General features: G+C 52.2%; 1 protein-coding gene and 1 pseudogene across 1 annotated transcript; one reads left to right on the top strand and one right to left on the bottom strand.

Moving 5' to 3' along the window:
• Positions 1-4364: 4364 nt before the first annotated feature.
• Positions 4365-4773, bottom strand: LOC117076826 (annotated as a pseudogene).
• Positions 4774-11633: 6860 nt separating this feature from the next.
• Positions 11634-25262, top strand: TNNI1 (troponin I1, slow skeletal type). The gene is made up of 9 exons (XM_033200740.1): positions 11634-11735; positions 15911-15940; positions 16604-16607; positions 18847-18888; positions 19456-19587; positions 21016-21105; positions 22600-22776; positions 23693-23802; positions 24873-25262. The coding sequence occupies exons 2-8, from the start codon at positions 15930-15932 to the stop codon at positions 23798-23800; spliced, it is 564 nt and encodes a 187-aa protein (XP_033056631.1). The 5' UTR covers positions 11634-11735; positions 15911-15929; the 3' UTR covers positions 23801-23802; positions 24873-25262.
• The last annotated feature ends 201 nt before the right edge of the window (positions 25263-25463 follow it).

Here is a 25463-nt window from a genome sequence, read left to right as displayed (position 1 = left end):
ATTCTAGCCTGGGCGACAGAGCAAGATTCTGTCTCAAAAAGCAAAAAACAAAAAACAAAGTTACAGGCTTACTTTGTTCATTTTTAAGAAAATACCTACTAGTAGTCAAGTCCAAAAGTCCAATTAACAATTTTCCTTTTTCTTTTCTTCTCTCTTTCTTTCTTTCTTTTTTTTTTTTTTGAGACAGGGTGTCCCTCTGTTGCCCAGACTGAAGTATAGTGACTTGATATCAGCTTACCTTAGCCTTGACCACCTGTGCTCAAGTGACCCTCCCACTTTAGCCTTCTGAGTAGCTGGGACTACAGGCATGTGCCACCATGCCCAGCTAATTTTTGCATTTTTTGGTAAAGACAATGTCTCTCCATGTTACCCAGGCTGGTCTCCAACTCCTGGACTAAAGTGATCCTTCTACCTCGGCATCTCAGGGTGCTGGGATTACAGGAATGAGCCACTGCATCTGGCCAATAGACCCCTCTCCTCCTCTTCCTTTTTTTTTTTTTTTTTTTTTGAGACAAGATTTCATTCTGTTGCCCAGGCTGGAGTGCAGTGTGCTATCTTTTTTTTTTTTTTTTTGAGACAGAGTCTCGCACTGTCGCCCAGGCTGGAGTGCAGTGGCCGGATCTCAGCTCACTGCAAGCTCCGCCTCCCGGGTTTACGCCATTCTCCTGCCTCAGCCTCCCAAGTAGCTGGGACTACAGGCGCCCGCCACCTCGCCCGGCTAGTTTTTTGTATTTTTTTAGTAGAGACGGGGTTTCACCGTGTTCGCCAGGATGATCTCGATCTCCTGACCTTGTGATCCGCCCGTCTCGGCCTCCCAAAGTGCTGGGATTACAAGCTTGAGCCACCGCGCCCGGCCACAGTGTGCTATCTTAGCTCACTGTAGCCTCGACCTCCCAGGCTCAAGTGATCCTCCTGCCTCAGCCTCCCAAGTAGCTGAGACTACAGGTGCACACCATTATGCCTGGCTAATTTTTGTATTTTTTGTAAAAATGGGGTCTCACATGTTGCTCAGGTTGGTCTCAAACTCCTGGGCTCAAGTAATCCTCCCACCTGGGCCTCCCAAAGTATTGGAATTACCAGTGTGAGCCACTGCATCCAGGCAATAGTTTTTCAGAGTCCTTTTCTCAAGTAAAAATGATGTATTGGCTGGGCATGGTGGCTGACACCTATAATCCCAGCACTTTGGGAGACTGAGGTGGGTGGATCACCTGAGGTTGTGAGATCGAGACCAGCCTGACCAACATGGAGAAACCCTGTCTCTATTAAAAATACAAAATTACCCGGGTGTGGTGGTGCATGCCTGTAATCCCAGCTACTTGGGAGACTGAGGCAGGAGAATAGCTTGAATCCTGGAGGCAGAGGTTGTGTTGAGCCGAGATTGCAACATTGTACTCCAGCCTGGGCAACAAGGGCAAAACTCCATCTCAAAAAAAAAAAAAAAAAAGATGTTTTATGATGTAATACAGCACTTATAGCTTACATAGATATATAGATATGTATTCCATCATACTTTGGTCTATGGCATGCTTCCTGGGTTCAAGCCATTCTCATGCTTCAGTGTCCCCAGTAGCTGGGATTTCAGGCATGTGCCACCACGCCTGGCTAATTTTTGTATTTTTAGTAGAGACAGGAGTTTCACCAGGTTGGCCAGGCTTGTCTTGAACTCCTGAGTTCTAAAAATGTTTAATTTAATACAATTAACAATTTTTTCTGTTTCATCAAGGATGCTTAAATAAAACTGGCTTTTTGGCCCCAATGACTGCAGTGTGGGAAAGAATAAGGCACCAGTTTTACCACCCACTGCCTTTGCACTATCAGCCCACATGCCAACCCAATGCAAAGACAAATATGGTACCCCCAGGAGTCGGTGGACCACTCTTCAAGAAGTAGTACCACATTGCAAGCCCAGGATAGTTTGTGATGAGGCAGAGAGGGTCTGTCTTAGGGGGCCTAATCCTTCTCCACCTCTTCCTTTGGCTGGGGAAATTCATTCCACCCACAGCTCCCAAGGCCCCTGTTTGGTTTCCGGCCTCTGCCACAGCAGGTGCACTCTGGGTGTAGTTATATGTCTGCAGTCCCGTTCCCTGCTGGACTGACAGAGAGCACCTTAGAGCTGGGCTCTATTTTCCTATAGCTGAGCCCTGACGAGCAGCAAAGAGATGGGTGGAAGTGTGGCTGGGAGTCTGCATGTGTGAGGAAGCAAAGGGAGGCCTCCTCTTTCTTGCACCGAGAGGAGGGTAGCATCTTGCCCCTCCCTCTGCCCCAGCGTGAACAGGGTGAGACCCCATGAAAGCCCTACCCTCAGAAAGAGGCTCAGCCCAGCCTCAGAGTTTTGGAGAGGTTGTCCCATCTGGCTGGGGTCTGGAAGGACCTTCATTAGATCTGCTGACTGAAAAGGTCCCACCCTACTCAATTCCTCCCCAAGCCTCCTGCAAAACAGTCATGGGGTGGGGGCAAGGGCGTGAGAGCAGGGAAGAAGGAGGGCTGGGGTCTGTGGAGGTACGGGGTTTGGAGGAGAATGGAGCGGGAGGAGGAAGCGGCCAGGGAGGCAGGGTTGCTCACCAGACACAAGGGCAGGGCTCTTTGTCTGTGTTGGCACCTGCTTCCCCCTGACATTCCTGGCCTGAGCCTGGGCATGGGGTAGAGGGGGTGGTCATAGTTCAGGGTGACCTCCCAGGGCCTAAGTTTAACATCAACAAAGGTCCAGTGTCCAGCTGTTGTTTCTATGTGTGTCCAAGCGCATTGTTGGAGGCGCGAGCAGTTCATCACCTACGTCAAGGTCAGTGAGTGGCTGTGACTGCTCCTCTCTGGGGGAGGGGGTAGCTGGTGCCCAGACACTCCAGGTACCAAGAACTTGAACGAGATGGCTTCTCAGCTGGCCCTTTCCCTGTACCCTTAGCCAGGAGCCCCCAGCCTTATTTCAGGACCCCGAGAAACCAGCAAAGATCCCTCCTGAGCCATGGGAGGCAATTTCCTGCCCTGTGTCTGGCCAGAGGTGCCTTTCTGTGTTGGCTACTTGTCCATTCGTTTATTCAATGAGCATCTACTATGTATCAGTCACTGTGGTGGTCACTGAGGATACAAAACTGCGTAAGACATAGTGTCGACACTCAGGTTCCTCCCAGATGAGTAAATAGATGACTTCGATATTGTGGATGGCACATAGAGAAAGAGGGACATACAGGGCTATGGGGCTTGGAGGTGCGGCTCCTAATGCAGTTGGGTGGTCAGGGTGGACTTCCTGGACGAGTCAGTGCTCCACTGAGACTTGGAGGAGGGTAGGAGGATAGGTGGAGTGGGAGTGAAGGGCCTTCAGAGAAGCCTCTGGTGATCTGGGGATGTTGAATAGTTCTGTGCGGCTGGGACCAGGGGCCACAGGGGCTAGGGAAGCTGTAAGGGTGTGATCATGAAAGCGCATGTATCTTGACCACAGGTTTGCATTTTATCCTCATATTGTCATTGAAGGAAGGTGGTTCAGGTGGCAGTGGGATGGACAGGCTTCTGGAGCAGACAGCCCGAGCGGTGAGGAGTTTGCTGCCATGAAGCTAGCAGAAGGCAGTGGCTCAAGCAGAGACAGTGGCGTGGGTCTGTGAAGGAGGGTGGATTAGGAGGCCTCGAGGGGAGCAGGACAGGACTTGCTGCTCCTCTGGCTTCGAGGAGGAAGGGAGGGGAGCAGAGGGGGTGACCCTCAGATTTCTGGTTTGGCTCAGTGGCTTGTGGCTGGGCCTTTGCATGACGGGGGGAACAGACAGGGAGCAGATGGGGTTCAGGGTGGGGCCATCAAGTGAGGAAGGGCTTGGCAGTGCCTGAGCCAGGGTGTTGTGCAGGCAGCTGGGCACACGGGCCTAGTGCTGGGGTGGTCTAGGCTGCCCCAGCAGGCCCCAGGGAAGGATGGCAGGCTGGGATGCTATCCGCATGGACTCACTCTCCTCTCTTAGCCCTGGCACTAAGTGCGTCCCTCTGGCAAAGAAGAAAATAATTTTTGTCCATCACCATCTGCTGCATGGGAAGATGGAATGGAGTGAGCACGGTATGAGGGGATCAGGAACGTTGAGGGGCTGTGTCCAGCTGCCCAAACCATCCACGAGGCCGGTACCGTGTTGAGGACAGAGGTGCGTTCAGGAACCAAGGTTCATCATTCTACCCCAGGGCCTGGGTTGGTGCCTGATAAGGGGTGTTTGGGGGACTCCAGAGTTCTCTGGGTCTGAAGCGTAGGGTGGGGAGGGCAGTATGGGGGATGGACCAGGGCTGGGGCTGCCTATGCCCAGTTCAGGGGCCCCGCTGAGGAGTGAGCACAGACTAAAGTGTTGGGTCTGGCTAGAAGGGGTGTTTTAGAGTTTTTTTTTTCAGTCTTTCATATTATTTTATTTTCTTCCTTCAACCATAATAATATGATATCCAAAGTTTGTCTTAACTGGTGGATGTTACACAGGCTTATCCATCCCACTTACAGACAAGACAAATGCTGCTTCCTGCAATGGCCCCACCATGGACCCTCATCATCCAACCCAAGTCACCCCCTTGCTGGCTTTAGCTTCACTATATTATGAGGCCACTTCATTGAATCTTATCCCAGACTTTAACTTTTCCATGACTGCCATGATTTTGCCATGTTTTTCACACAGAATGTGTCTGACCTTAGCTGCACTGCCACCGCCTTTGGGACCCTGAGCCTTCTTGCCAGCACTGTCACTCCCAGAGGTTGATCCCACTTTCCCCTTTTCCAGAACCACTTGTTCCTTTGGGTGGCATCGTGGAAACTTGCTGTTGAAGTCTCAGCTGCCTAAGTGGTTCTTAAAGGGAGGTCCCCAGGCCAGCAGCATCAGCATCACCTGAGAAATTGTTAGAAATGCAAATTTCTGGGCTTTACCCCAGACCTGCTGAATCAGAAACCTTGGGAGGTGAGGCCCAGAATCTGTGTTTTAACAAGCCCTCCTCAAAATTCAGATGCCCTACAAGGGTTTGAAAACTACTGGGGGTGGGTGGGGGAGTGGGCAGGGGCCTGTTCCGCTACATACCATGCTGGGTCTGGAGCGAACAGATGGAGGGGGGACGCCCCATCCGCTGCCCTGGGGACAGCCTTTTCAGAGGGAAGGTAGAACTGTGCACCCAAAAACACAGGGGATGCAATGCTTAGAACCAAGTGAGCATCGGAGACAGAAAGTCCTGTGCAGCAGAGCTGGGTGGAACCTGGTGAGTGGGTAGCATGGGGTGGAATTGGGAGAGAGACACAGTGACCTGGTGTCCCAGTTCCCAGGGTTGCTAACTGCTCACGTGCCAGCTTGAAAATAATGAGTTTCTAGGGAGGGGTCTACACCCACTTTGCTAGCTCACTCTCCATCACTGTCCTCCACATCCCCCCATCCCTGGACATACAGAGTTAGCCCCAAACCCCACCTACTTATTATGGGGATTCCTGGAGAGGCAGCCTGTGTTGCGGGGACCTGTCAAGGCACTGCCAGTCCATGCTCAGGGTGTGGAGGCTGAGTGGCAGCACAGAAAGCGGGAACCTGGGGTGGGAGGGGGGTGGTCTTTGGGCCTTCCTCCATCATCCTAGCACTGGGCTGATGCGGGAAACTAGATGGGCCAGAAGAGAATTCAGGGTGAGGCAATGCTGAGCTCAAGGAGCAGGTAGTTCAAGAGACAAGTGAAGCAACAGGTTTGGCAGAGGGTGGTGGGTGTGGGAGGGGATCAGGGGCATGGGGAGGTGTGTGGAGGGTGCAGAGTGTGAGAGATGCACTGCCACCTGCCCAGTGCTGGGACCTGCAGGGACTCACAAGACCCTTACCCTCTTCCCTCTGCCCTGCCTCTCCTTCACCTCCACTTGCCCCACCTCTAACCCCACCCAGGCCTCCCTGGAGGGGAGGAGCCTCCTCTCATGGTGTCTCAGTGCTAAAAAAAGTGGCTAATATTATCTGTTACTACACAACCAAACCTCTTATAATTAGGTGCATCAAGAGTCAAAATCATTCAAACCATCACTTACGCTTTTTTTCTGCTTTGTTTGAGACAGGGTCTCACTCTGTCGCCCAGGCTGGCGTACAGTGGCATGTGATCTCGGCTCACAGTAGCCTTGATCTCCTCTTGGCTCAAGCAATCCTCCCACCTCAGCCTCCCAAGTAGCCAGGAGCACAGGCTTGTGCCACCACACCTGGCTAATTTCTGTATTCTTTGTAGAGACGGGGCTTTTGCCACGTTACCCAGTCTGGTCTCAAACTCCTGAGCCCAAGCCATCTGTTGGCTCAGCCTCCCAAAGTGCTGGGATTACAGGCCCGAGCCACTATGCTCAGCCCATTTACTGTTTTTAATGTTGGGATGAATGATACGGAGCTTTGGAGTCACAACACTAGTCCATTCCAAGTTCCCTGTGGGAACCATGGTGTTGGCTGAAGATGAGGACATTAAAGTCATAGCAACGGCCCCTGTTTACTGAACACTTACTATGTGCAAGAGCATGGACTTTGGCACAGAGACCTGGGTGCAGCTCTCAGCTCTGTCTTGTCCTTGCTGTGGGACCCTGGGTGATTGCTAAACCACTGTGACCCTGTTTCCTCATGGGTATAGTAGGGCAAGTAATAGTGCCTACCTCAGAATGTTAGTGTGAGGCCTCGAGGGCTATGTGCCAAGAACCAACATTTGTTCAGCATTTGGCCAGGCCTTTGCAATGCCCTTTATGCACATACCTCATTGGAGCCTCACAGCCACCCCCCAGGTGGGCACCATTATTATCCCCATTTTAAAGATGAGGAAGTAGAGGCTTGGAGGGATACACTGCTAAGCTTCACAAGTGAGTGTTCCTGGTGAGTGGCAGAGCTGTCTGCTTCCAAAGTGTGTTGGACTCACCTCACTACGCTATGTCTCTAATGCCACAGACTTTCATGTGGGGCTGATCTGTGGTGAAAAATTGAGGGTGACAGCCTTTTGATTTCTTTGTTCCTTCTGCTCTAGTCTCCTCAGGCCCCAGCCCTGCCCTCTCTCAGAACTCAGTCACAGAAAGCTGGCCTTGGAACCATGACGGGCTTAAGAGGGGGTGGGTGGAGAAGGTGGGGAGGGGCGTGGGGTTGGCTGTCACTGAGGCGAAGGCCCCTGAGTAGTGGGGGGAGAGCCCGTGTCAGGAGGGGCCGCTGGGAAGACAGATGGTCTGTGCTTTGTCACTTGCTAATTTGGGCTTCTGTGCTTCCCAAACCAAGCCAGGGCAGCCAGGGTTGACAGGTGTCAGCCTCTGAGGTGGCGGGACCTGACTCCACAACCCACGGCCTTACAAGGCTTAGCTCCTCTGGCCAGATACTTCCTTCCCTTTCCCTGTGGCCTCCCCAGCCCTGGGAGGGACAAGGATGACACTGGAAGCCAGTGGCACTAGAGGCTGAAAATCCCTCCAGGCCTTCTCTCACTGACACCCATCTCACCGTCGCTCTTTCTTGGACTTGCCCCTTCCTCCCACGATCTGGCCAGCTCTGGTTCTCACTCCTTCTGGCAATTCTTCCACCCATTTCCATTGAGCTGGGCAGTCACAGAAGATCTGAGAGGGTACTGACCACAGAGGCCATTCTCTTGAGGCCTGGATTCTTGTCAAGTTTGCCTCAGCCTCTTCCTGGACTTTAAAAGAGGCTAAGGGGGTTCAGACATGGTGGCTCACGCCTGTAATCCCAGCACTTTGGGAGGCCAAGACAGGAGGTTTGCTTGTGCCTAGGTGTTCAAGACCAACCTGGGCGATATAAGGAGACCCCACCTCCATAAAAAACTAAAAAATATTTTGAAAAAGAGGCTAAGGGAAAGCCTCCAGCCTTGTCCCAGGGAGGAGGACCCCATGGAAGTCAGGCTCAGCCTCAGGTCCCTGCACACTCTTAACCCATTTTACAAATGAGGAAGCCAAGGTTCAGAGAGGTTGCTGCATAGCTGGGTCAATTCTGCAGTGAACCTAAATTCAGCTTAGTGTCTAGAAGGCCTGCATTAAGGCTAGGGCCAACGCCAGGAGGGGAAACTCCTGTGGTCTAGGGTAGGGCTTGTAGACGAAGCTGGATTAGGAATTAGAACAAGGTCAGTTTTAGCATTTTGCATGCTGTGTGCAGAATGGATTGAGAGGGCAAGCGGCCACCTCAGTAAACCAAGCAAGAGAGTAGAGAGCAAGAAGGTGAAGGTTCTAGTAGGTTAGGGATAAAGACAGGGACAGAGATTATATTGGGGTTAAAAGAGGGTTAGTGTTAGGATTAGAACTGGGCTAAAGTTAAGGTTAGGGAAGTGTCTCTGCTTTGTGGGCAGCGTGACAGAGCACTGGGCTGGGAGTTAGGAGACCTGACCCCTCACCCTGTGGCCTCTCCTCCTCTCCTCTGGGGGCCTGGGTTTCCTCACGGGCACACAGATTGGACTGGACAGTGACAGTCTTCCTGCTCTGGTGCCCTGCGATGCTCTCGGCAAGATCAGAGCTGGCTTTCTGGAAGGCCAGGCAGGCCCTGATGGGGCTGGATTCTGGCCCACTCTTCCTCAGGGCTGCCTTGTTCTGAAACCTGGGCTGGTTTGTTTCACTGACCCTCCCAGGCTCACCCTTTTCCTGGCTAGTCCCAAGCACAGCTGGAACCATGAAGTCCAGGGCCCAGCAAGGCACTGAAGAATGTATTAGTTTCTCATTGCTGCTGTAACAAGTCAGCACAAATAACCCAAGTTTATTATCTTACAGTTCTGGAGGGCAGAAGTCTGAAGTCAGTCTCCCTGGGCTGCAAGTCAAGTTGTTGGGAGGCCTGCTTCCCCCTGCAGGCTCTAGGGGAGAAGCCGTTCCCTGTCCTTTTTTTGGCTTTTAGAGGCTGCCTGCATTCCTTGGCTCATGACCTCCCTCCATGGTCAAGGCCAGCAGCATAGCATCTTTTCTGACGTCTGCTTCCTTCATCACATTTTCTTCTCTCAACTCTGCTTCTCATGACTCACTCAGTTGAGAAGGACACTTGCGATTAGATTGGGCCCACCAAGATAATCCAGGATAATCTCCCTGTCTCAAGTGTCTTAATGTAATCACATCTGCAAAGACCCTTTGCCATCTAAGGTAACAGATTCACATTTGCATTAGGGCCCGGGCACCTATGGGGGCCACTATTCAGCATAGCACAAATGGTGCTTCCTGGGGCCAGGGCCAGGAGCACTCTTTCTGGCTCTGTGTCTGGGAAGGGTCCTCCCTGACCAGTGAGCATCTGTGTCAGACAGAACCTCAGCTCTGGGACAGCTGTGCCTGCTCTGCAGGGAGAATAGGAAACCTGGCCCCAGGGCAGATATGCACTGAGAAGGGGTGACCTTTTCTGTAGGCAAGGGCGGGAGGAGAATGGCTGTGGAGGCGTACTTGGTTGGGGCAGTGAGTGGGCTGCAGGGCTGAGACCTCCAGTGGCGGCCCCTCAGCTGGGTGTGGGCGGCCTGGATCATTGTGGCCTGCTTTGCACCCACTCCATACATGAAGGAAGATGGGGCTCAGGAGCAAGGACAATAGGGCATGGCATTCTTGCTTTTGAAGGCCACCTTTGAGCAACAGGAGAGAGACGCTGGAGAAGTCGGTGTGTGAACGGGGGCCGAAGGTCATGGTGGATCTCAGAGCAGGAGCTGGAGGCTGGATTCCATGTGGTGTGCAGGGATGGTGGGGATGGAATTGGGACACTGGGGTGAGGGGTCCTGGCCCCATGCTGCCCAACGGAGTGTGAGGACGAATAACTCTGAGTCTGAGATTCCCCGTGGCTCCTGCCCAGGGAGGGCCCCTGGCTGTGCAATGTTCTCCACGTCTTGCTGTGGACATCTGGCCACCTACTTTCTTGGCTTGTGTTCACCGTGTTTTGTTCTTTTCTTTATCGACCTGTGCTCTTTGTTTTTCCTTTTCAAAAAGCAGGATAATTCATGCAGATAATTCAGTTTTTGAGAATATCAAGGTCTTTTAAGAAAGTTATTGTATAGGCTGGTCATGGTAGCTCACGTCTATAATCCCAGCACTTTGGGAGCCCGAGGCAGGTGCATCGCTCAAGGCCAGGAGTTTGAGACCAGCCTGGCCAACGTGGTGAAACCTTGTCTCTACTAAAAATACAAAAAATAGCCAAGCATGGTGGTGCACCTGTAGTCCCAGCTACTCAGGAGGCTGAGGCAGGAGAATCACTTGAACCCACTACGTAGAGGTTGCAGTGAGCCAAGATCACGCCCTTGTACTCCAGCCTGGGTGACAGAGTGAGACTCTGTCTCAAAAAAAAAAAAAAAAGTAAATAAAAGGAAAGTTATTGTGTAAATTATAATAAGCCAAGGCAATAAACTCCAGTAGGCTCATCTGCAAAGGCCCTGAATTCCTGCTCCCTCCGGCTGATCCTTTTGGCTGGAGTCCACCTCCATTATCCATCCCAGCCTCTCCACTTGGAATCCTATGCCCCAAACCCCCATGTCTCCCCAGACCCTGTCCTTTCTTCCTGGCAGCCTTCTCGTATAGAGGCTTCTCAAAGTTGACCCGACCAGAACAGAATTAGAGCAACCTCTGTTAGGCAGCAGAATGTCGGTGTAGAGAGGGCGGGGCCTTTACCTCTGTGGGCACTGGGTTGTGTCTCCTTAGGACACCCCTGCCCATTACTCTCTCCCTCTCCAAATGGGGAGCACAGCTGGGACTCCCTAACCTCCTGCTTGCGAGGCCTCTCTCTGGCCTCCGAGAGGGTCAGTGTCCTGCCCCCACCCATGAGATGACACACTATAATAGCCACAGGATTAACATAGCAGGCATTGTCTTTCTCTGACTATAGGGTGAGTATTATGTGTTCATCAACTGTCCTAAAAATACCCAGTAAACAGGTGCAGCCCCTGTGGCTCCAGTCCCCTGGGATCTGTTGGCTTCTGGCTAGAGATGAAGATTAGGGCAGGGGAGAGGTGAATTAGTCTCACTGAGTTCCTGGCATGAAACTTGGGTGTCTTTTGGAACCCGGGAAATCTAGATTCCAGGAAACCCACCTGGAGTGGCATGCAGAGTGTCTGCAGACCCTCAGACCTCCCTGAGCGGAAAGGTGGGCCCTGCTGCCACTGCCATTCTGCTCAGCCCTGGAAACACTCACTGGGGTCAGCCTGCAACACTGCTCACATCACTCCCCACAGCCAGGCACTCTCCTATCCCACGTGCAGCAGAGCCACCGAAAAATCCCTGAAAGTTGAGTCTTTAGCCCTCTTGGGCTTTTGGAGCATGGGTTTGGGGGCCTCATTTCCATAATGCCTTATAAGAGATGCAGGGTTAGCCCAGTGGTCCTCTTCCCCCAGCTGCTACTTGCCCTTCTGGGCCTTCCTGTGGCCCTTTGCTCTCCCTCATTCCCCCTCCCGGTCCCATCTCTGTTCAGTCCCCACACCTGGTCTGGCTGTTCGTTCTTTCCCTTTCTGCAGCTCAAGTCTCCCCAGGTGGGTGCTGGTTTCACTCAGTCGGTGGCACCTATGTGCACAGAATTTGCCTCTGCTCCTGAGCCACAGACTCGCGTGGCTTTCGGCCTGTGTGCCTGTTGTGTGCATCGCAGCACGCATCTGCCCTGTGAGGTAGGGGTGTGTGTGTGTGTGTGTGTGTGTGTGTGTGTGTGTGTGGTGGGAGGGGTGGAAGGGAGGAAGGGCAGCAGGAGGGGGAGTGGGTCTGTTCTATTTTTACCGGCCAGTTGCTGCTGGCCACAGTTTTCATAGCCTCCCCTCGGCTCTGGCCCTCACAGTCTGCAGTCTACGGCGAGGCACAGGCCAGCCCAGCTCCACGAGGACTGAACAAGGTAAGCGTCTGCAGCCCAAGACTTCAGATCTAGATTGATCCCAGGCAGAGAACCTGGGGCTTTTGTTTAAGGAGAAAGCGAGGTCCTGGAGCTGGAGAAAACCGTTTCTTCCCTGTACAGTTGGTTTGTTGGTAGAACATTCCTAAAATACTCCCACAGCGTTTTGTCCCACAGAATGGCCTATCTCCTGCAAAACTGTTGTGAGAGGTGAAAACTTTTCCTGGCCATTTGGAAGCTGGGAGCGAGGAGAAGAATCTTCCGTGAGGTTTCTTAGGAGCCCCAAGGCTGAGCCTAAGGGATGATGTTTTCACACAGGATGCCCAGCAGGGTGTGGGAGGGATAGTGCACCCAGGGGAAGGGGTGGCCCTGGGACCAGAGAGCTGGGTGAGTGCTCAAAGTCAGCAATACCTGCAGCAGAAGAGAAGGAGGGTGCCTGGCGTGCAGGACTCCCAGGGAGCCTAGAAGGCAGGGCCAGAGCCCCCTGCTGACCAAGGAAACTATCTTGCTTCTGTGTTCTTTGTCTTTGAGCCACGCTGTTAGCTCCCTTTCCCCATCCCTATACTGCAGCACAAGAGCAGGGGAGGGCAGACCGGCAAACCCTCTTGACCACTCCTGCTCAGAGCTCCTGGCTCTGAGGAGCAGCAGTAGATACTGGCAGTCCTCTTGGAGGAAGGCAATGATGGCAGCATTTTGGGTTGAGGCACAAGAGCCAGTGAACATATAAGCCAGGGCAGTATCCACAGGGCCACCCAAGGCTTGGGGCAGGGGGCCATGTGGCGGTCCCTGACTTGGGTGAGGGCTGAAGGCAGCACCTACCACCGGGTTTGGGAGTCACAGTCCCACAGCAACTCTGAGATTAGGCTTTGCTGTTCAGAGCTCAAGATGGGGGTGTGGTGTGTGGTAGGCAGCCCAGCACCATGGGCTTGGGAGTGTTAACCGTCAGTCAAGGAAGACAGGGATGCCCTTGAATGGGGTTCCAAGGTCAGGGGGCGGGGAGCAGGGGGAAGCACATGAGCCTAACTAGATACTTGTGGACGTGATCATTGGATGTGCAGAGATCAGTTCTTTCCCCTATATATACACTCTCTCTCTCTCTCTCACACACACACACACACACCCTCTCACACACAGTCACTTACACACATTTACACACACAGACTTAATCTCATAGTCTAGTTGATAGTCCCTGCCATGCTGCAGAGCCTCAAGAAAGGGAAAGCCCAGCTCTGAGGCAACCACCAGAGACTCTTTGCTCCCTCCCTCGGGTAGAGGATTTTCTCATTATCTTCTTGCTTGCTACTTGTGGAGGAGATGGAATCCTGGCTCTCTAAGCCTTCCCGTGCTATCTACATCCTGACTTATCAGTCCTTGCTTGACTTCCACAGAGCCTGGCAAGGGCCCCCGTCTGGTGGGTGTCAGAGCACAGACTGAGGCCTCTTGCCTGACGTGGGACCCCTTGGTCTGGCATTTGTCAGTGAGGCAGGCTGGGGTCAGGTCCCAGAGCTTGGCATGAGGTGCAAATTGGCCTTGGCAGGTAGGGCCCCACACTGGGGACAGTTGGCTCTCTGAGGGAGAGAGGGAGGCATGATCACTGCCAAATGCCCACCAAGGACAAGGCACATCCCAGGGAGACAGACATAGACCTGGTGCCCTCTGGACACTGGCGTTCCTGGAGGCTGATGATGGACAGATGGGCCTGGAGGTGGCTCTTCGCCAGCTGGTGTTTCCTTTGGATTTCCTCAGCGCCTTTGGAGAAGCAGAGCCCTCAGAATAAGCAGCTGCCTATAAAATCTAATTCTAGCCAAGCATCTCAGGAATTCATGGGTTGTCTCCATACCCCTCCCTCTGTACCCCAGCATGACAGCTGAGACTCTGGGGTCACACTACCCCTCCATCCTCACCCCAGCCTTCCCCTCCCCTGGTGGTGGAGGCAGAGGTGGAGGGAGGCCCAGAAGGCTTTCTGATCCATTGGTAGATTCAGGGGAGGTGGCCAAAGCTGTGTTCACTGGGGTTGAGACAGTGCTTCATGGGCACAAAGTAAAAGGAGAGAATTAGGGCAGAGGAAGGGGCGGCTCTGGGATGAAATTATTGGCAGGCACTTTGCAAGTGTACTTTAATTCCCCACCTCCCAGACCCCGCAACCAGGTTCTTGAACCAAGTCCAAACTCCTGACCCTGAGCTCCATGCCTGCCCTCCCCTCCACACACACACTGGGCTCTCCCACCCTTCACCTCACAGCCTGGCTCAAAGCTCCTGTGCGCCCCTGCACACCTGCTCCCCACCTCAGCTGTCCCCTTCCTTTCCCTGAGCATTTGCACAGTCCCTCCCTCCTCTGGCATTGGAATGCTCTGTGTCCAGGCCCAGGCAAGACGGTGAATTATGTCTGGCTTTGGAACATCTCCCTCTGCAGCCTCATGGACCCCCTCTTTGGCCTGGGCCCGAGGATCACCTGGTCAGGGGGCTTCAAATTGTGCTCCACGGCCAAGTATCCTCACAGAAGACCACAGGGCTGCTATGGTAACCCCCTTCAACCAGTACCATTTGGCTCTTTTTGTTTGTTTGATTTTTATTTTAAGTTCAGAAGTACATGTGCAGGATGTGCAGGTTTGTTACACAGGTAAACATGTGTCATGGAGGTTTGTTGTATCAATTATTTCATCACTCAGATATGAGAGACGTACCCATTAGTTATTTTTCCTGAGCCTCTCCCTCCTCCACCCGCCACCTTCTGATAGGCAAAATGCCATGTTGCTTATACTGATTGGATTTATTTTACTTCCAAGTAAGATTTGGTTAGAACAAAGGATTCAACCAAATAATATTAATTACATATTATTTTAATTAATTAATATTAATTAATAATAAACATCAAGTGGAAACCCACTGATTTAACCCCTAATTTTGCCGAGAGGAAAACCAACCCAGAAGGGGGAAAGACAGACTTGGGTGAACACAGGATTTGCCCTTCCTCGAGGCTTATCCTCCCCGACTCAGGGCCTCTCACTGCCCCACCCTGGGGGTGCCAGTTGCATTGCCATCTGTGGATGGAGTTGTGCCACATGGCAGCTACCCGTATTCCAGCATCCACTCTGCTCATTCACTTTTCAGGCCTTCCTCTCTCTGAGCCTTTCAATGACCACTCTTAATCCACAGGATAAAGTCTAAACTCAGCCTGTCCTTCAAGGCCTTCATGAGTGAGCTACAATCTCAATTTTTTTTTTTTTTTTTGAGAAGGAGACTCATTCTGTCACCCAGGCTGGAGTGCAGTGGCGTGATCTTGGCTCACTGCAACCTCTGCCTCCTGGGTTTAAGCAATTCTTCTGCCTCAGCCTCCTGAGTAGCTGGTGGCGTGCGCCACCACGCTGGCTAATTTTTGTATTATTAGTAGAGATGGGGTTTCACCATGTTGGCCAGGCCGGTCTTGAACTCCTGATCTCATGATCTGCCCACTTCGGACTCCCACCCAAAGTGGTGGGATTACAGGCATGAGCCACTGCGCCTGGCTGCTCTCACTTTCCAAGCATATTTCCTATGGACTCCATTCTGTTCTCCACCGGGCTTAGCAAGCTTTATCTGGAAAGGGCCAGATAGCTTTGTAGCTCACGTAAGATTTCTGTTGCAGGCCGGGCGCGGTGGCTCAAGCCTGTAATCCCAGCACTTTGGGAGGCCGAGACGGGCGGATCACGAGGTCAGGAGATCGAGACCATCCTGGCTAACATGGTGAAACCCCGTCTCTACTAAAAATACAAAAACTAGCTGGGCGAGGTGGCGGGCGCCTGTAGTCCCAGCTACTCCGGAGGCTGAGGCAGGAGAATGGCATAAACCCGGGAGGCGGAGCTTGCAGTGAGCTGAGATCCGGCCACTGCACTCCAGTCCGGGCGACAGAGCGAGACTCCGCCTCAAAAAAAAAAAAAAAAAAAAAAGATTTCTGTTGCAAATTCTTAAAAAAAAAAAAAAAATCTCACAACTCTTTAAGCAAAAACAGACGGGGGGCCAGGTTAGGCTTATGCCCTGCCCTGCAACCCTGTCCCATCTTGACCTGCTGGAATCCAGTGTGTCTGATTTCTTCCTTTTGTATTCCGACTCTGTCTCCTAGGCTGGGCTCCCAAGGCCCAGCTGGGTGGGGGGCAGGGGTTTCTACTTTCCCTCGTGAACTATTCCTCTGTGCCCCCTAGGTGCTGTCCCACTACCACCATGCCGGAAGTGTAAGTAGTCTCACTGCCATCTGGGGCCCCAGGAAGGCAAGTCCCTTTGCCACAGACTTCAGCCCCACAGTGGAGGCACCATGTTTTCAATCCTCAAAGCTTTCCCCTAAGAGACAAGGTCCTCAAACAGGGACAGCACTTGATGGTTTTCCCCGTGCTGCCTGTGTCCTCCTAGCCATTGAGCAGAACTCACTCCCAGGTTGCCCTGGGAGTGCCTTTTTGGCCTGTGCCTCAGAGTTTTCCTGTCTTGATCTAACACATGAATTGCGTGTACCAGGCCACCACTTAACACTGACGCAGTAGGTGAACAAAGCTTTGGGAATTTACCCACATGCCCACGGATGGATGCTTTCACGTTACTGGAACCCTACCCTGAGGCTTCCCTCCCCTTCCACCACTTCTCCCCAACTTATGATGCCCAGTACCTCCCAATAAGAATGCCCGGTAGTTCAAAGGGCTGTTGAGTTTTTATTCTGTTCTGCTGGAACCTCGAACTGCTCCCCCTGCCTGATGCCTGATGCTTCTCTGGCTCACTGTTGTCACCGGCCCCCTCCTTCCCCAAGCTGGTCTGCGAGGTTCTGCGGCTGCACATGTAATCCTCATTGTTCATACTCACTCTGTGTTCTGCTCTTTCCCTGTTCTTCCTGTGATGGATGCCTGAAGCGAGGTAAGTGATATTTGGGGTATCTCTGTCCTGGTTAACTCTTCCGACTGGTAAAGGTGGGAAGGTGGGGTTGGCATCTGAGGAGAGGGGAGAGCTTGTGTTAAGCCCTGGTGGGAGTCTGGGAGGTGTAGGGTATTTAGTGGCTGAACAAATTCCCAGGAGATGGAAACATCAGGTGAAGATTCTGGATGTGGGGCTTCCTAGTGTCCAGGGAGTTGCTGTGCCAGTGTACAGTGTCACTGGAAGGTTGTCCTGGGACTGGCACTGCAGCAGGGCTGGGTGTGACTCTGCATCTTTGCTGAGCACAAGCTCTTCCTCACCCACTCTTGAGAGCTGGTCCAGTCCTGGGGGGACCATCCTATTCCATGCAGAGCTGATCCTGTGCAAAGCTATATTTGAGGGGTAAGGGATAGTCATTGGGTTATTCCACCCTTGCCCAATGGCTGAATATTGAGCGAGGAGCAAAGAGATGTCCTTAAATCCCTCAGGCGTTAGATAACCCTGACACTGGCCATTCCATACACTCCAGACTTAACAGGCTGCTGAGATCACAGCCTATATACAGTCCAAGGATGGGGATGGCAGGGATAGGGATGGGGACTCAGGGATGGCAACAGTGCGAATTAGCGGTATTGACGGAGGGGACATTTGGCACAGAGATTCTCAGAAAGAATTGAAAATGTTACTTTTGAACATTCATATGAATGTTGAAGTTTTTGCTGAGGCTCATATTAAAGTGAGTCCTCACTGACTGATGGTCAGATGAGGTGACCATCAGCTCACTCACCAAGTGGTGGGGAAACAAGATAGCAGTAAAACGCTTGCCATGTGTACATTACAGTGTGTAAACTGTGGTAATAATGCTTAGAGGCATAGGCTCTTTCTTTTGAAATCACACTTATCTGAAATGTAACAAAAATCTTTAGGAGAGGAAAAGACAAACAAACCACTCTGAACAGTCAGAATAGAAGTTACACATTCCGGCCGGGCGTGGTGGCTCAAGCCTGTAATCCCAGCACTTTGGGAGGCCGAGACGGACAGATCACGAGGTCAGGAGATCGAGACCATCCTGGTCTGGACGGATCACGAGGTCAGGAGATCGAGACCTAGTAGAGACGGTGAAACCCCGTCTCTACTAAAAAATACAAAAAACTAGCTGGGCGAGGTGGCGGGCGCCTGTAGTCCCAGCTACTCGGGAGGCTGAGGCAGGAGAATGGAGTAAACCCGGGAGGCAGAGCTTGCAGTGAGCTGAGATCCGGCCACTGCACTCCAGCCCGGGCGATAGAGCGAGACTCTGTCTCAAAAAAAAAAAAAAAAAAAAGAACTAGGCAAGAAGTTACACATTCCATTTGCTGAAACTCATCCATTGTCTCTCATGAGAACTTCCCTCTCAAAGCCTAATCACTTCTACTTTACACCCTGGAATAACATTTGAGAGCCATACTCTCCCAGCTTGCAGCACATTAAGTCTAGGTAGGATGCTTCCTGCTGGCAATGAGAAGCGACCGCCTATGGCCCGGAAGAGATACTAGTGCTCAAAAGGCATCACAGTCTCATTAGTTGGGAGCCAAGCAGCCCTACTCACCTTTGCCACCCCTGAGGGACCACTGTCACAGGCCTAGGACTAGTAAGCAACAACATGTTTAGGATTTTTGATAAGAAGATAAAACAGTGGTTTTATATCTTAGAAAGATTTGTATGGGTGATGTTAACATTTTTTAAAGTTTTGAGGTCTACATAGATACATTTCATTTATTTGGGAAATTCACAGCTTATTTATGCAGCATGATAGACCATCAAGGTATTGCTGTATTACTACCTGAAGTGTGAAAACATATATAGCTTTTATGCTTTTCAAAGGATTTGCACATCCATGATCTCATTTCATCTGCAATAACTCTGTGAACTAAGCAAGGGGGGGTCATAATATCCTTATTTACAGATGAGGAAAGAGGTGCCTGTAGAAGCCATGTGACCCTCATAGTATCTTACAAGATTTCAGCAGCAGCAGAATCAGAGTGGGAGGTTAAGGCTTCAGCCCCTAGGTCAAGGTAGCTGACTGCAGCCTTGTCTCAACTACAGGGGTTAAATCACAAAGATGAGCTTTTAAGGCACCATAGGGTGAGCAGAGGATTCTGGATAAAGACAGAGAACGCTGGCTGGCACTTGTCTTGGCCTAGACCAGAATTCCAGTTCTGCAGCCTCTGCTTCACCACCTGTCTCTCTCTCTTTTTGCTCACAGAGAAAACCCAAGATCACTGCCTCCCGCAAACTCTTGCTGAAGGTGAGGCTGGGGGCTGGCTGCAGGGGGATGCCCAGTGAGAGGCAGAGGGGCAGGAGAGCCAACTCTGAAGGGATGTGGAGGGTTATGGAAAGGAGAAAGAAAGGAGGCCAGAGTGAGGATGATGAGGGGCAGAAGGAGTCCAGCATTGCTGGAGCCAGTGCCATGCTCAGGTGGTCAGTGGGTGGGATCCTCGAGTATGGATCCTGGCACCCGCCTGGGGTCCCTAGAGTAGGTGGTGACCAGCTTCAGAGTGAGAAGCTACTCGTGCAGGCAGAGAGACTTCCTTTATTCTCATATGTGTTTTTCTCTTTGGAGCTTTGTGAGTCAAAACAGACAGTAAGTGGGTAAGAGGAAGACTGTCAGGGGAAAACAAGTTCCAGGACTCCAGGAACATTGTATGTGGCCACTTGGTGTACCCTCATGCAAGGCCTGTCCGTGGCTGCTGCATACACTTCTACACTGGACGGTGGTCTCAGAGTTGACTCAGCCTGGGGCCACCCTCCCCTCATTCCCTGATGCCGGGTGGGAGATGCGAGGCCCCCAGCTCAGCAGGTTTGTCCTGTCCAGAGCCTGATGCTGGCCAAGGCCAAGGAATGCTGGGAGCAGGAGCACGAGGAGCGCGAGGCTGAGAAGGTGCGCTACCTGGCAGAGCGCATCCCCACACTGCAGACGCGTGGCCTGTCCCTCAGTGCCCTGCAGGTGAGCCCGGCAGGTGGGGCAGGGCAGGATGGGGCTGGAGGCACTGTGTGGGTGGCTCCAGGGAGCAGGCGGCAAGAGCCTGAACTAACACCAGCTCAAGGTTCCATAATTTACAGGGCACTCCTCACTTCCATGGTCTCATTTAATCTTCACAACCACCTGTGAGGTAGGAACATTAGATTCCATTTTACAGGCACTGAACTGAGCCTCAGAGGGGAGGCATGACTTGCCTGGGCTGAGCGGAGCCAGGGGCCCAGTTTCACAATCAGTCAGCGTGGTGGCGTGGAATGGGGAGGCGGCCAGGGTTTGGAGAAGCCCCACTTCTCCAAGGACTTGTCTATCGTTTCTTAGAGCTTGGTCTTTAACATTTTCAGAACACTGGTAAATTATTTAAATGCCAGGGATTACAGAGAAAAGAGACTGGAAGGAAATACATCAAAATGTTACTAAGTATCCCTGGGTGGTGGCATCACTAGGTATTTTAATTATTATTATTTTTGTTTAATACATAGTTTTCAAAATGTCTAAAATTAAAACATTACTTTAATCATAAGAAAACTATTTTATTTTGCTGGACACAGTGGCTCATGCCTGTGATCCCAGCATTTTGAGAGGCTGAGGCAGGAGAATCACTTGAACCCCAGAGTTCGAGACCAGCCTGGGCAACATAGTGAAAGTGAGACCTTGTCTCTATAAAAAATTAAAACAATGAGATGGGAGGATCACTTGAGCCCAGGAGGTTGAGGCTGCAATAAGCCGTGATGAAAGAATACTTTTTTTTTCTTTTTTTTTTTTGAGACAGAGTCTTACTCTGTTGCCCAGGCTGGAGTACAGTGGCATAATCTCTGCTCACTGCAACCTCCACTTCCCATGTTCAAGCCATTCTCCTGTCTCAGACTCCTGAGTAGCTGGGACTACAGGTGCGTGCCACCATGCCTGGCTAATTTTTGTAGTTTTAGTAGAGACGGGGTTTCACCATATTGGTCAGGCTGGTCTTGAACTCCTGACCTCAGGTGATCCACCTGCCTTGGCCTCCCAAAGTGCTGGGATTACAGAGATGAGCCACCATGCCCAGCCAAGAATACTGTTTTGTTGTTGTTGTTGTTGTTGTTGTTGTTGTTGTTTTTGAGATGGAGTCTCACTCTGTTGCCAGGCTGGAGTGCAGTGGTGTGATCTTAGCTCATTGCAACCTCTGCCTCCTGGGTTCAAGCAAAGGAATACTGTTGTTAAGAAAGCACGACATATAGACAGAACAGAGGGTATACCCTTTGAGCTATTGCCTGTCATGAGCCTCAGAGTGGAAGAAACTGTCAGCTCCTCTCTGGATCCTAGGTCTTGCAAAGGGGCTGGGGAGAGGGTCAAGGGCTGGAAACTGATGGCTCTGTTCCGCTCTTCTTCGCGCCTGCCTGATCCATCTGCCGCCCCCAGGACCTGTGCCGGGAGCTGCATGCCAAGGTAGAGGTGGTGGATGAGGAGCGATACGACATTGAGGCCAAATGTCTCCACAACACCAGGGAGGTGAGTCTAAGGAAGGGAAGGGGCATGGCCAGGATGGGCTAGGCAGGGGCATGGGCATGGATGCAGCAGCCATGGGAGGTCCCCTCCTTCCACAGGGCCTGGAGGGGGCCACTTAAGCAGGCAGCTTTGGTTTCTCTGCCCTAGCCCCATAGGGCTGGAGATGGGCAGAGTGGATAATCACACATGAAAAGTACAAACTTCCTCCCTACCTGCCATGTGGGCTCATCAGCCTAACAGAAGCTGCTCTCTTTATCCACCCACACAAATAATCATATGCCTGTTAATAACGTCTTACCTTTGTGAAGTGCTTTCATGTGCGTTGTAGCCTTTGATCCTCCCTATGGGCCTGTGGATGAAGTAGGGGCTATTTGCACCTTGCAGAGGAGAACACTCAGGATCAGAGAGGCCAAGGACTTGTCCTAGGTTGCACAGTGGTGGTCCTGGGACCATTGCTGGTCTCTGGCTCCCACTTCGGTGCTCTGTGCTCCCTTAGCATGGAGTGTGGGAGGATTAACTCCATCCAGACCCTGCTCCAGTGGGGTGGGGCAGAACAGGGAAGGACAGGGCTCCTTTGGGTCATTTGTCCAAGCAGTGAGGAGGGGGCAGGGAGGGAGAACAAGTCACTTCCCTCCTTCCCACTTCTGCCCACCAGGAATGACATGTGGGGTCACCAAGCTCCTAAGAATTCCCTCTAGAGATCACACCCTGGAAATTCCTCCAGGGGTCTAGGACCTGGAAGTTTATCACCCTGCTGGACCAAGGCTGTGAGCTGCTTTGAAGGCTCACTGGGGAGGAATAAGTTAGAAACAGGGATGAGGCTACAGGAACAAAAGGAAGCAATCCTGCACTCCAAATAGGGCTTCCAAACCAGACAAGTCTCAGTCTGGTGGAGCTACCCCTTTTATTCAAGGTTACAGTATTAGCAATGGCTAATAGGCTTTATCTGTCCGCTTAACCATCCGTTTATCAGCAAATGTGCAGTGGCTGTTTGCAAAGGGATGGGTGGGTCTGACTGTCCTAGAGCAGGGATCTCCAACTCTTGGTCTGTGGACCAGTACTAATCCGTGGCCTGTTAGGAACTGGGCCGCACAGCAGGAGGTGAGCAGTGGGTGAGTGAGCATTTCTGCCTGAGCTCCGCCTCCTGTCAGATCAGCAGTGGCATTAGATTCTCACAGGAGTGTGAACCCTATTGTGAACTGTGCATGCGAGGGATCTAGGTTGTGCACTCCTTATGAGAATCGAACTCATGCCTGATGGTCTGAGGTGGAACAGTTTCATCCTGAAACCACCCCACCACCTCTCCGTGGAAAAAGCATCTTCCACAAAACTGGTCCCTGGTGACGAAAAGGTTGGTGACTCCTGATAGGTCTGGCTTCAAGGGTGGACAATTTAAGGTGTATCTCTGGCTGGAACCCTAGCAGTCTGAAGTCCTTAGGAAGGGTGCCCTGTGGCTAGCTCCCTCTCCAGTGAGCCCCGGGTGCTTCTCACCTGCAGATTAAGGACCTGAAGCTGAAGGTGATGGACCTCCGTGGGAAGTTCAAGCGCCCGCCCCTGCGTCGGGTCCGTGTCTCAGCTGATGCCATGCTCCGGGCCCTGCTGGGTTCCAAGCACAAGGTGTCCATGGATCTGCGGGCCAACCTCAAGTCTGTGAAGAAGGAAGACACAGAGAAGGTGAGGTCCCTTTCCTCAGAACCTTCCACCCTCTGCCCTACCAGCTTTCCCCTTGTCAACCCCTCACATGGCCTCAGGCAGGCCCAGGAGCTCCTGTTGGAGACCAGTCAGCTTGACAGAGAGAATGTTCTAGAATGTTTTGGAAGACCAGTGTGGGAAGAAAGAAAGAAGACTTGCTCCCTTCCTTCAGGCTGTTCCCAGTCTGATGAAGAAACTAGGACGTAAAGAAAGCTAGACCCCAGACTGAGACATGAAGTAAAAATCTTGTTTCCAGTGTGAAGAGAACGTGGAGATTTAGGGTAATGTTGGAGGTGACTGCCTGGTCACCACAGGGAAAGAAGACAGCAGCTCATCTTGGTGATAGCCACACATGAGTACAGACATTAGAGAACTGAGTTCAACCACCCAGCAACAAATTATTCAAAGTTGGTTGAACTCACAGTATATGTGCCCCAAATTGATAGGCTCTGTAAGGAACAGGGATGACAGGAACAGAGTCTCTGGCCCAAGAAGCTTCAGAGGAGAAGAGATAAGCCAGGCAGTATACTGAGGAAATGGAAAAGCAGTCACATTCGCAGGGGAAGGCTTCTCGGAAGAGGTGGCCTTGAGCCTGCAGAGTGCTAGACCAGGAGGGTGGCATGGGGCCTTGGAGGAGGTTTTGCTGAGGTGCATTGAGGTGGGAACTAGCCCCGTAGCTGCCACTATCACCCAGTGCTCCCAAGCCACACAGCTTCCTGTGGGGCCTCGGCTTGGCCCGTGTCCACCTGCCTGGCTGAGTCCTAGGACCTTAACAGCTGGGGAGGGGCATCGGGATTTCTTATCATCTGAGGAGACCGATTTTCTATCACCCAGCTTCTCTTAAGCTGGGGGGCATCCAGCCTGGTAAGTCCCTGATGTGTGTGCCACTTGTCCACAGGAGCGGCCTGTGGAGGTGGGTGACTGGAGGAAGAATGTGGAGGCCATGTCTGGTATGGAAGGCCGGAAGAAGATGTTTGATGCTGCCAAGTCTCCGACCTCACAATAGAGGTACCTAGAGATCAGCTCCCTTCTCTGGGGTCCATCAGAGTCTAGAGGATAATGAGGGAGTCCACAATGGGCAGGCAGGTTGTACTCAGTGTGGTGCAGGGACAAAGGCACTGATGAGACTGATTTGAGTCAGCTCTCCTGGGCTCAGTCCTGGCTCCAGCACCGTGATACCTTGGGCATGTCATTTCTATTTGGGGGCCCTTTTTGTTCCCCTCCTCTATGAAATTGGGGGCTGTATCAAATCAGTGGTTCTCCAAGTGTGGTCCCGGGACCAGCAGCATCTACATCACCTGGGATGCAAATGATCCCCCCCGCAAGCCCAGGTCCACTAAATTGGAAACTCTGGGGTGAGACCAGCCTTCCAAGTGATCCTGATGCACATGAGAGTTTCAGAACCACTAGGTTAGAGGATCCCTGGGGTCCCTTCATCTCTGACTTTCTGAGAATCTGTGCTCTTTTAAATACCTCCTGGTGATGTCCTTTATTTGTGCTCCCTGCGAAGTACCCAGCACTCACAGTACCTGTTCCCAAGGAGCTACCACTCAGAGAAGCTAAGACTTCCCACTCTCTGAGGAAATAGCTGGAGAAACTGGGCAAGGCAAGGAAATCAGGCCACATAAAACCCTCTGTGAAAGTGCTGAGAGAATGTGCAATAGGGCAGGCATCCACCAGATAGCACTGGTCAGAGCAGGCTTTCTGGAGAGGAGGAGCTCTCTGAGGACGTGATGGGCAAGTGTTAGCTGATAAAGGGAAGGGCACGTTGAAGGGCTGATGGCGCAACAGAAGCATGGAGGTGGGAATTAACCACCCACAGAGTAGCACGGCAAGGCCAGGTAAGAGCTGAGGGCCGCAGTGCGGAGGAGCGGTGTGAGGGGTCCCAAAAGGGGAGGAACTGTGCCCGTGGGCCGAGAAGCTGAGGTCTTGTAGGAACCCCTATGAATGAAAATCCAGCCAGGGGTGCGCTAGGGGTGAGAAGCCCCGGAGACTGCATGTGCTGTAGGTAAGTCAGGGATTCATGCACTGCACACAGGTCCCTGGGAACTGATGGCTTCGCCTCTTTGCCCCTACAGGCCAGCTTGCTGTGCTGCGCTCTGAGCTCCTGCTTCATGCTTCTTCTCCAGCCCAGCTCACTCACTTCTCTGCCCGTGTCTGGAGCATCCCTTCCCACTTCCCCCCTCACTTCTTCCCTCCATCCTGCATTCTCTCCTCTGGAACTGGGATTAAACAGATATCCAAGAGGCAGGACAAACTCGAGTGTCTGAAGACATCACCCCGGCAGGGTGGGCTCCCACCCATCCATGAGGCACTTGGGGCTTCCCAGCTACCCTGTGGTGTAACAGGTGGAGGAGGAGGAGGGAGTGAGAGCACCTGTCCTCTAGCCCTGTGCCACACCCCTTCTATGTGTGTACAGTGTCCACAGCCATCTTCATTAAAAACCCAGTTTCCTGGTCATTTCTGCAGCTCTGACTGTGAGCACTGAGAAGAAAGGGAAGACTTGGGGCTTGTGAAGAGAGGGCTGTGCTGGGCTCCAGTCACCCTGTCTGCAGTCCAGAGCTCAGGATCTGAAGGGAGGGCTAAGGAATTGGTGGCTGCTTGCCAGGGTCCCCTGGGGCCCCTTCTGCCGAGTCCCTGTGATGTCACACAGCACACACTCACCACCC

Source organism: Trachypithecus francoisi, unplaced genomic scaffold, assembly GCF_009764315.1.
Source record: "Trachypithecus francoisi isolate TF-2019V2 unplaced genomic scaffold, Tfra_2.0 Lachesis_group5, whole genome shotgun sequence".
Classification (NCBI taxonomy): Eukaryota; Metazoa; Chordata; class Mammalia; order Primates; family Cercopithecidae; genus Trachypithecus; species Trachypithecus francoisi.
The sequence above is the reverse complement of the archived record's forward strand: the minus strand, read 5'-3'. Positions and strand labels throughout refer to the sequence as shown.

Excerpts from the sequence above, each read along its gene's own strand:
- TNNI1 (XM_033200740.1), top strand. Across the intron at positions 19,588-21,015 it reads TGTCCCTCAGTGCCCTGCAG|GACCTGTGCCGGGAGCTGCA; the intron begins GTGAGCCCGGCA and ends TGCCGCCCCCAG. Across the intron at positions 21,106-22,599 it reads GTCTCCACAACACCAGGGAG|ATTAAGGACCTGAAGCTGAA; the intron begins GTGAGTCTAAGG and ends TCTCACCTGCAG.